Source organism: Syngnathus typhle, linkage group LG18 (genome assembly GCF_033458585.1).
Source record: "Syngnathus typhle isolate RoL2023-S1 ecotype Sweden linkage group LG18, RoL_Styp_1.0, whole genome shotgun sequence".
Lineage (NCBI taxonomy): Eukaryota > Metazoa > Chordata > Actinopteri > Syngnathiformes > Syngnathidae > Syngnathus > Syngnathus typhle.
Window position 1 is genome coordinate 8,492,763 of NC_083755.1, and position 11,529 is coordinate 8,504,291.

Below are 11,529 nucleotides of genomic sequence, written 5' to 3' on the forward strand. Positions count from 1 at the left end.
AAAGCAAACAAATTAACACTGCATTGTTCTGGCCTGTTGCATTGTGACTGGAAACATCAGCGCAGCAATAGTTTCCTGAAACTTCACATTAATAAGATAAGGCCACTGTGGAAAAGTGTGTGTTGTATGAAGCAATGCTTAAGGGACTCCATCCACAGACTCCTGGATTCAAATCCAATGTTAATTGGATTTTTATAAACGCTTGACTCCCCTTTTAATTGATGTGAGTAGATCATATTTGAGGTAAGAGTCCGTTTAAATGTCAGCCAAAAAATAGAAACTACAAAAAAAAGGCCAGGTTTTTCAGAATATAATTCATCCAGTATAATATTCGCTGTGTGGAGATTCGTTGTAGAGTTCCCATGTGTTTATCTAAACACTCGTTAATGATCATCAAGCGAGTCCAGTCATTGTTTGACGGGTCAAGATGACTCTATTTGGTAGGAGAGAAACAATCATTGTCACCCAACAAAAGGAGGAAAACAGGATAACCTCGGTTTGTTCGTTGGCAGGATACAGGCTGGCAGCAAGAGCCAGGCCAAAGCACAAAAACAATAAGAGGTCACTGTCCCAAAGAACTATCAGATGTCCAGGTGGGATGGGAAGTCTGGTAAAATACAAAGGTGGCAACTCATAAAACATTTTTTACATCTGAGGAGAAACATGATTTGGCGTAAAAGTTGGACAAATGCTCAAGAAAATCTTCTAACATGTGCAGTCAAAGTAAAGGTTCATGAAGAGTTAATCAACTGAAATCAATCATCGTCCTTAAATGCAAATACAGCATATCAGTGAACACAAACATCCACATTTATACTCACTTCCAATCTTTCCGACACATTGCTGTGAACTAATGCAGTTTTACGAGGGCTCCGATGTGTACGCAAGCCGCAAAAATCAATGGGCTGTGATGAGCTAACGGCACAGGCATGTCATAAAGCTACTAGCGGCAGATTGACCAAAGCTTCTGCTACATTTACACAATGCAATTTTTCTTTCTCTCTATAATCAATAATTATTTTCGCATGATCGATGACGGTTGGGGCGAAGGGGGTTCCTGTGAAGTTCTGATGGGGTCTTTATAGGGGACCTCGAGGAGAGACCTCTAGTTTAGAATGTTTTGCCAGTGACAGGCAGAAAAAATGATTTGATGGTATCAATGGTTATAATCAATAAAATCACTAAGCATGCAGATACATGGCTATACACTTAGCTAAAATGCCCTGTGACCCTATAGCATCTTTTTTTTTTTTGGCGACAGTAGCCCCTAAGATTTATTGTCACCACGTGCGCTCTGTTGTTTGAACAGCTAATTGTGCAAATGGACTCCAACTAAATTGGAAGGTGAGGCAGAAAATCCTGAACTCCTTTAACTAGCAGCTGAATACTTTTAAAACCTCCCTATCTTCCATTTGGATATGGCCTAATTGAAAAGTAAATAGTACACATGATTGCATTTGGGAGTCGGTGAGTGACATCTCCTTAGCTGCCGCAGGAATGGCTCCGAGCTGATGTTTGAAATGAGCAGATTTTACTCTGGCTATGAGCATGCTTTTTCACAGTTGTATCGTCGGTTAAGCAAAGGTCAATGATTATGTGTGTCCAGGAAATGGGCGGTGGAGTCCATTTTCTCTCAAGTGACGTTAATGGGCCTTTTGTTCCGTGTTATCTTCGAATGATTCTTTTAATCAAGCGGCAAAAACATCATCAGAGGAGCAAAAACAAATTTGGTTTATTACGTGAAAGGGAAGTTGACACCAAACAGTCTCCATTTCTAACCCGAGTCAATATTATCATGCATCTATTTTCATTTTCCACCGGACTCGCACCATTCCAATTTTAACATGCTCTAAAAATGATTATTTTTCTATGACTTTTCCCCAGATTGAACATTTCTGACCCAAACAAATCCCATCTGTAATTGACAAATCTACGACTGTATTTATCCCAAATGAGACCCGATTCCAGGGTTGAGCATTAATGGGAGGTTAATGGTCTTTCATGGAACACTCATTTGTCATCATTACAAGTCCTCCCAAAGCTGCTTGGACCTGTGTGCCAGCCTTTGAGACACGTGACATTGTTTGCTCACTTTCGACACAAATCAGCTCACAACCAATTTAACTTGTAGTTCCTCTGCCCTGGGGAGGGGACAACATGAAGAATCATCTCCGGCTGCCATAACCAAAGAAAGACTTGATGCATTGTCATTGATAATCCGTACTGGAACATAAAGGTGTTGGATAAGGATGAAAGTCCGGCAAGAATGACACAATTAGCAAATTAGAAATATCTGAGGCAAGATTGGATGACAGAATTTCGGGGATGCGCCTGGAGAGTAAAGTTACAGGTCAAACTACAATCGGATATGGCATCATGCCGGACGGCTTATCTCAATGGACTTCAGCTCAATGAGCATCTATTGAAATGATCAACTCCAACTGTGTGTTTGGGTTATTTTGTTCTTTTAGTGAATGGGACCAGTGATTTCATAGATAAAAATGGAAGCATGACTGGAGGTCAGCCGCCTTTTATTCCACTGATATTTGTCTCTTTCCTTGTCAGTCTCTGTCCGTGTCCCCCCCCCTCCCCCCCCCCAGGGTCTGGCGGCGACACGATTATCGATGTAAACACTGTTTTCACTCATTAATTTATCAGCTCAGGAGGGGGAGGGTGATAATGGCTTTCATTTGGCCAAGGTCAACAATCAACGCATTCCTCAGTCGTTTCAATATAACCACACATTAACTTGTGTGCTCCAATACACACACACACACACACGTTTGTCAGTGGGCTGTCTTGAAGTCATATGAAGGTTTCTATTTTGCTGTTAAAGAGGCAATACAAAGTAAGTGATGTCTGGTCAGAATATTGACTTTTTGATTGGTTAAAAAAAAAAATAGCACCAGTCAGATGAAGTACCCAGTATCAGATGACCTTTGTGTCTCCTTGAAAGATGGAAAGTTTCCGTAACTCATGAAATGCAATATAATTAAGTGCTGGATTAAAAAAAAAAAAAATCTTTACAAATAAACTCCCAAAAGTGTTTGAGGAAAAGATCTTTTTTATTTTCTCTTTTTTTCCATGCAAATCTGCTTTTCACTTTTGGTCACTGAAATGTCGACTTTACTGATGTGAAAATGAATTGTGTTAAACTGGAGAATGGAGGCGGTGTGGTTTCACTTCTTCCTCTCTGACGGTGTGAATGTGAGAGTCAATTTTGGTTTGTCTATTATATTCCTACGGTCCAATGAGCCTTCACGTGAACTGAATCGTTGCATGACTTTCGGTATGAACAGATGAAAAAGGGAACATGGTAATTAGTTCCTCCAACTCACTTTTCTTATTATATTATTATATTTCTTAATTTCTTATTCTCCTTAAAGCAGATGTATATCAATCTCACTATTTGCTAAAAAAAAAGTTTTCTGAAAGAATTGCATCTCACCATGTTGTATTGTGACTATTGTGTGAATTTCTGTGTGTGTGTGTGTGTGTGTGTGTGTGTGTGTGTGCACGCTGGCTATCTATTGAACATTTCGCCGTCAACTGTGTGTGTTAATCCTCCAATTGTTGACTTTACCCTGAGAAATTTGTGAAGCATTACACAATACAGTGGCTCAGATCAATGAGCATACTGTTGGTTTTGGACCGGTCATATGTGTGTGAGGCCATTCAACCTATAGCCAATTTTTTTTGTGTAAATGCAATTCTGACCCCCAAAACTACCAAACAGCTTCTGACATTAGAATACACTTTAATTGAGCTCCTATTTGGCTTCAACGACCATAATTGTGGACTGAAATATTGAAGCAAATGATCAATCAGTTGCTCTCCTATCTGTCCTGCTCTTCTGAGAGTTCACTAAATTATTAACCTAATCTTCTTACTGAAAAACTCCCACTGTTTGCATGAGGTCTGAATGATAAGATTTTTCAAGTTGAATGTGGTGATGGGACAACCATTGACATAAACACTTTGCTAATCTGCCAGAGTGCTTGATTCGGTAAAAAAACGAACTGAATTGGAACCGTTTGTTTTGTCCTTTACTTATATCGGAGTCAATTTAAATTTCCACTTGAGCAGTGATAATGGCAAATATTCGTAAATCTACAATTGAATTATTCAACTAAAAATTCCACACACATTGAATAGTTTATTACAGACATTAATTACCCTTTGAGTGATTATTCCAATAAATCTCCATTTTAAAATGAACACGTTTCTAATTTATTATTTTACAGTGGACACAGTAACAATCATTTCACATGCATAATTATGTACAATATAGTCTGTGCATGTTACATCTGGAAAACAAGACATTGGTCCTTTTTTATTGTATCTAAATGTCTTTGCTTTGAAATTGCAAATGATGTCAGTTTTTCATGCAGAAAAAAAAATCTTTTAACTCCCAGTTGTAATTAAGACAATCAGCTGATTATTTTAATTTTTCCAGTCCATCCTCAGAGCTGGTGGGTGAGTGTCAATTGATTGTCGTTGTCAATGTCCAGCTCCAGGTCTGTATCTTCGGAAAGGCTCCATTCCGGTTCCACGAAGGACTGTTTTGGCGACGCGGATCGCACACCGCGTGCGGCTTCAAGCACGTGGGAGTCCGCTGCATTCCGGGTCGGAACCCCGGACTGGTCAGACGTCGCGTCTCCTTTGTCATTCCTCCCCGCTGCACTACTGACGTCATCCCCGGGTTTACCTCCTTGTGGATTTTCCTGAGCCAGTAATCGAGTAATTAAGAACTTCAAAATAATAAAAAAAAAAACAAAAAAAATGCGGAAACTTGTAGGAAAGAAACCAACCTGTTTGAGTCTTCGCCACTTTGCGCGTCGATTTTGGAACCAGGTTTTAACCTGAAAATGTAGATAAAGCCATTTCAGAATTGTTATTTGGCCCTTCGACGTCTGCCTATATTTTTAATGGTGCTGATATTTGAGGTTTTATTATTCGCTGCAAGAAATTTGGGGCGCGTTTGGAAATTCACCCTGACGCCCGTGCGCCACTCTGCGAGTGGGCGTGTCCCGAGAGGAGTGCGCAAATCAAGTAAAAATGGAATAGCAAAGGATTTTAATTATTTACCCATGAAGTTTGTGTTATCATTTCTGATCATAATAAATTAATAATTGCAATAATAATAATAATAATAATAATAATGATAAGTTATTATTATTATTATTATTATTATTATTATAACAAAATATGGACGATAATAATAATAATAGCCAATTATTATTATTATTATTATTATTATTATTATTATCTACAGGCTCGGTATTTGCTCACCTGTCGTTCGCTTAGCTGCAACATCTTGGCCAGTCTTTTCCTCTCCGGGGGTGAAAGGTATTTCTGGTTCTCGAACTTCTTCTCCAATTCGATGGTTTGGTCATTCGAGAAGCGCACCTGACCGCCTTTTCTCTTATGCAAGGGCCGCTGGATGAAGGGAGGCCACAGCAGAGGTTTCCCTTTGGAAGAAGGCACAATTGAGGGTCTTTTTTATTTTTATTTGTTTTAAACAAATTGAATCTGTGCATGTCATCTTCCCGAGCAAATTGAGTTAATGCAATTCGACACTCATTTTATTTATTGCGCTTTCCCGTAAAATAATGTAATGTAACGTAACATTTCCAGAAATGCAGTTTTTTTTTTCATCAATTTAACAACTGGCACATTATGACAACTTGCTGTATTGTTAAGACGCCTAAATAAAATTGTACTTAAATGTGACGAAAAATAGGCCTACTGCTTGTGGAGGAAAAAAAAAAGATTATAAACCTTCAACTGTGACTATACTCAAATTGTGGCCATGTGATTCTATTTTTCTTCAAATTGAACCTTGCCCTGCGGCTTTTTCAGCTGTACACACCCAATATAGAGAATTAACCGCAAACGACACCGCAACAGAAGTGTCGAATAGTGATGTAACTAGTTTCAAATCTGCTTTCCCGTTTGTTAGTGAGGGCCAAACAATAGTTGTTGCTTGCAGCTGTGCACCGGGCTGCTGCTTGAACGCTTTCTTTTTCGGGAAGGTCGTGACAGAGACGAAACTATGGCCAAATATCCGCTTCATGTGTTTCCTGCTTGGTGGCGTGATTATGGGCGATGGCATGCACCGACAGACACGCATGTCCTCTTCTCATTTACACAATCAAAGTCCACTAGGCGAAAGGGGTTAGATTTTTTTGATTTTTTCTTTCAGTCTTGGTTGAAACCAAGCGTGCATGGGCTGAGATTTTTAGTTTTTCTGTACAGTCATAAAAAAACGGAAAATATAGACAAAATGAATTTTTATTTTTTTTGCAATGGATTGTAAAGTGCAATGTCCAAATTGACTTGATGCAAAAGTTGATTAAAATGAAGCTTTTAGGCGACAACCGATCATTTATTATCATTTTATTTACCGGGAAAAAAAATATTCAATGAAATCAAACGTGATTTGAAATCATTCTAACCGAAATCAAACGTGATTTGAAATCTCAAATGACCACGTAGGGCTATTTGGACGCATTCAACAGTGACACTTTTTTTCGCAATAGGTGTAACCCAGTTTGCAATCATAAAGAAAGTCGGTCACATCCTCACCGGCCATGCAGAGGAAGTGCAACAATATGTGAAAAACGGATCCCGGGCTATCAGAGGCCGAGTGTTTCCTGAATATGTCTGTATTGAGGATGTCGATAAAATAATCAGCAGCGTGCAGCGGGCTCCCGAGGAAGCGGCTGGCCGGAGTGAGACAGGAAAACATTCAACAGCTTCTGAGAGCAGATTTACTCCTATCGACAAGCTCACGGCTTCCGCCATGCAACGGAACACGTCCCGGAGCTCATTCAGCACAACACCGAAAGTCACATGACCCGCTTGTCACGCTCCACTTAAAAGAACTTTTATCGCGTGCAATATCAGATCCGTGGAGACCATTCAACAATTCTATCTATACAAGCACATGGCCTGTATATATAACGGATAGACGCCGTTCGAACTTTTCAGTTTCCTGCATGACATGCACGCACACACAATGATTTGGAGGCACATATGTTCTCCCTCTGATGTTTGTGAACAATAGAATGCTGCAGGAAAACGAGTCAAGGTTAACACATGAGCCATCCACAAACACTCCATCCCCACCATTAATGTTTACTTTCAGGGATGGATTTATGGATTCAAACTGTACCCCTTGAAGTTAAACTGGAACGTCTTGATTCTGAGATGCGCGTCTTTTTTTTTTTTTTTTAATGGTACTTTCTACACCCAGTTTATGCATGCATGATCAAGCGTGATGTGCAAAAATAGGCTTTTGGGCACGGCACCAAGATGTGTTGGGGTCTCAAAGCTGCACGTGCGTAAAATCATTTGCACATTATATCCGGAGACGGCACAATTCATGCAACATTACCAGTCCAACTTTTGGGACAACATTTTGAATTTAAATATAGAGAATTTATACCCAGGGCTAATGATCAAAAATCTAAATGCACGGTAAACCTTTTGTTTTGTGTCACCGGCCGCTGAACGAAGGGAGTCCGGAACGTCAATAAAAATCCAAGTTCATGACGGAATGAGTTTGTATCAGGTGGAATCGAACCCGCACCCTGCGAACTGTTTGAAAAGGACACCTGGATGATCAGCACTGCGACCCGCATGAGTTAATGTGCCGAATATATAGTCCTACTTTGTAGAGGCAAATTTGTGATTATTAATCGTATATGAATAGCAATATTAGTGATGCAACGAACAGCCGGAAGCGGAACAATATGTTAAACATTTAGAAATTCAAAATAATTCAGACTCTCTGAGCGAATGATTTACAACGCTGTCCAGATGCTGTCAGTAGAAGCATGGGAGAAGAAAAACCCAAATTATTTGAATGAATATGGGATTAACTCACCGAGAGGGTCGTGTCTGAGGGGATGTGCATACTCCCCCAATGATCGGTGCTGCTGGTGAAAGGGGTACACGGAGCTCGCGAACGCCCCAGCGTAGGCGTAGGTGGCCGTGAAAGCTGCAGCAGCGTGGTGGTGGTGGTGGTGGGACAACGCCGGATGGATCGGCGTCGGTTCGTAAATTGGCGTCCGGTAAGGCGAGATGAAGTTTGTAAAGGACGAGTTAGGCGATGGGAAAGTTGGCGTGGGGATGATCGGAGTGGATGACGAGGTGGTGGACGACGAAGAGTTGCTGGTGGTCCTCCCTAGAATATCTTCTATGTAGAAGGGAGTCGGATGAGCTTGCTGGATGGCAGTCGGTGCGTAAAGAGGGACGCTCATCCTGGTTCTTTAGCCCTTCTCTCCCGTTGTTTTGGATAATTGACTTCTTTTCTAGTCTTTTCAGCACACCAACCATTTGCTGCATCCGTGAAGTGAAAAAAGACAGTTTGAGTAACGCGCGCGCGTGTGTGTGTTTGTGTGTGGGGGTGTTTTAGGAGGTCCCGATCCAACTGTTTGGTTGTTATCTGGCTGCAGGCGCAGAAGGCAGGCGATAAATGGACGAGTCATTTCCTCCAGGTGGACAGCGAACGTTTTTGATTGGCTCCCCAATCTCCTTCAATCGACCCACACATTCAGTGATCAGATGACAGTTGACAAAAGATAATTGCTTCTCGGCCAAACAAAGACGCCTAAATCATCGCTTTTAGTTGCTAGATTAGGTAAATATTTTTTTTAAATATATTACAACTGAGCAAGTGTCATTGAATTTTAAAAGTGTTTAAAATGATATGTGTTAAAGAAGGCAACTTTTTAACTTCTCAAATAGCTCCTTATCTTTAGCTATACATTAGTCGACAATCTAAAGGGTGCAGTTTCGCAGAGAGTGATTAACTCAGGATTGAAATGTCGAATGAAAGATAGGCAGCCGCAATCAGCGATAAGGAGTCTGCAGATGTATGCTTATCTCCCTTATATGCGTCCTGTTTCACTGTCTCTTAATCTTTCACAATTTTACGAGCATCACTAACCCTATACCGTCACGTCAGAGTGCCAAGTGGAAGCCAAATGCTTAATCATCTGATAAATGGGGATCGCTCATCGAATTGGATTTCGCGATGAGTCTTTAAAACGCGCGCCGCTAACGGTGAACTTTCCCAACTGCTGTCATTTAGATAAAGGGGATTCCGAGAGCAAACATGGACGTGAATAGCCTTGAAGACATGAAAGAAAGCGCCAAAAGGCTAATATTTGGACTGAGACAATAATTACAGCTCATTGATTGCCTTGGCGTCAGACTCCCGAGCAAAACGATTGATAGCTTTTCAATAGGAGCAGCGGCTCTGTGACAGCTGGCGCCAGAAATGTTACCACTGACTGACAAAGAAAACCATCACCTTATATGACAATTGAGCACAGATTAGAATGACTCAAAATAATGAGAAAAGTTGTCATAATTCAATGTTGTATTTCTGCAACATGTGCTGACCCGTAGCTGAGTTTAGCAATGGGGGTCCACTTCTTTTTTTATACACATTATGTAAGTACAAAATAAATTGTATATAATGCTAGGATGCTAGCAAAGAATAAATCCACAGAATGCATACATTTCAGCGTAATTTAAGTCTGCAAAAAAAAAGAGTAATATTCTAACAAAAGAAACTGATGGCTGACCCAGACCTGAACCACTGAATCTCTCCAGAGATTGTTCCTTATGCACCACCTTCTGGTGTTTCCACACCAGCAACACTCTGTTCTTCATCTGGGCATGCTTGCAGTGATTTCAGGATGTGTTCCAGTGTCCAGTGCTCCTCGTGTAAGGCATGCTGCTCCAAAGTGAACTGACCCTGCTTGGTACGGACCAGTTCCTTGACGTGAGCACACGATAAAAGTGCTGTGACACACAAACAGATTATTGTTGTGGTGAAGCACAACATTTGGGATTGATTTGTTAATAGATCTAACCTTTGCCCAGGTCATCTACCAAGCTCCTCACATAAAACCCGCCGCCACATTCAATATCTGTGATGAAAAACAAACTTTTCACAGCCCGCTTAAAAGCATCGAATTCTGTACTGAGCAAAACGAACATCATGGACAAACCCAAAGTGAAGAAGGGCAGTTTGAACTCTTGTAGTGTCAAGTTGTACACCGTGACAGATCTGGCAGGTTTGGCCTCGACCTTATGACCTTTCTTCAGAAGAACAGACATTCGCTGGCCATCTTTTTTCAGGGCTGAGTAACTGAAACGATAAGAGCGTTAAAAAAATGAAACTCACGAGATGAGGAAGAAAAAGTTCTAAGTCACACTAAAACTGTCTACATACATACAGCTTATGGATATTTGTTCATCAGCATTCACATCTTTGCATAAGTGTGGAACCTGTTTTTCCTCGGAATTGTTGTACTTTAGCACCATCTGGTGGAACCTTAGTGTCATTGAAGGTGCAAGTATATCCTTTTTTTTTCTTGCTTTTCAGATGTACTTTGTTGGCAATCCTTCAATGCACCATATGCGTTCAGCTACTTACTATCGAATATATGAACTAGTCATCGATCATTAAAGACATTTTCTGCAATTCGATACATTGCAACAATATTCACACATGGTTAATTAAGCCTTACAGTGGTGGGACTTGCATGATATCGCCAACAAAACTGTTCAGCTTCTCCTCCACATCCAACTTGGTAACATGCTCTGGATAAAGAAAAAGAGAAATACATATTTGCATATTTATTGACAACTAATTACAACAGAAGATTTGATGGGGCTTGTACTTACGGAAATCTTTTTCTTCTGTAACACTGCCAGTAGCGTCCAGAGTGTCTGTTGCTTTACCCAGCTCTGCTACAGCAATGTATTTCTAAAAGAAAACACATGATTGATTGCTTAGTTCAATCTTGGAGATAGGTTCTCCATTCATTCACGACCTACTCTACTTGACATATTTAGTACAACTCACCTTGGAACCAGCCAACATTGTGCTGAGCATTTTTGTACCATTTCCAACACCAACAACTAAAAGAAACACAGAATAATGCCAAGACTTCAGACACACTACCATTATGATGATGGCAATTAAAAGATAAATGGGGAATACCTAATACTCCACTGGCAGCACTGTCAAGCGTTCCTCCGTGACCCATCTTGAGACTCTGTTTCTTCCTCTTCCTCGGGTTCGGGTTCTGCACACCGGCTTCTATAAAACAAACAGATCGTCAGTGTTCCCCTCAACCAACGAGACCCATTTCTTTTCATCTACGTTACCCTTCAGTAAAGTTTCTTTCAGTTTGTTCAAAACATCAGCAGACGTCGGTCCTTGCTTTTTATAAATTGCAAAGAGTCCATTCAATGATTGCAATTTAGATAGAGAACTAACAAGAGGTGCAGCAGCGTTACTTCCTGCCATGCTTTTCTGTCAATACGCGTTTATCTTCTTCGTTGGTTTCAACCAACGTTTAAGCTCAACACCGCCGTCTGCTGGTAGCTAAATTTAATACGTTTTATTTGGTTTGTAAACAAAACAACAATGTGGGATTTAATTAAATATTAGGAAGTATTATATCACTCTAAATTTATTTTTAACTAATTTTTATTCCTACG

The 11,529-nt window shown here is 40.4% G+C and overlaps 2 protein-coding genes across 2 annotated transcripts; both read right to left on the reverse strand.

The window, feature by feature from the left end:
* Positions 1-4,136: 4,136 nt before the first annotated feature.
* On the reverse strand, positions 4,137-8,685 carry hhex (hematopoietically expressed homeobox). Its single transcript, XM_061264785.1, has 4 exons — positions 7,892-8,685; positions 5,293-5,471; positions 4,812-4,862; positions 4,137-4,724 (listed from the first exon to the last, which is right to left on the reverse strand). Exons 1-4 carry the CDS (start codon positions 8,265-8,267, stop codon positions 4,464-4,466), a joined length of 867 nt encoding a protein of 288 aa, XP_061120769.1. The 5' UTR covers positions 8,268-8,685; the 3' UTR covers positions 4,137-4,463.
* A 688-nt stretch (positions 8,686-9,373) lies between these two features.
* On the reverse strand, positions 9,374-11,372 carry trub1 (TruB pseudouridine (psi) synthase family member 1). Its single transcript, XM_061264786.1, has 8 exons — positions 11,194-11,372; positions 11,027-11,125; positions 10,889-10,944; positions 10,708-10,789; positions 10,551-10,623; positions 10,029-10,168; positions 9,891-9,947; positions 9,374-9,819 (listed from the first exon to the last, which is right to left on the reverse strand). Exons 1-8 carry the CDS (start codon positions 11,333-11,335, stop codon positions 9,638-9,640), a joined length of 831 nt encoding a protein of 276 aa, XP_061120770.1. The 5' UTR covers positions 11,336-11,372; the 3' UTR covers positions 9,374-9,637.
* Positions 11,373-11,529: the final 157 nt, after the last annotated feature.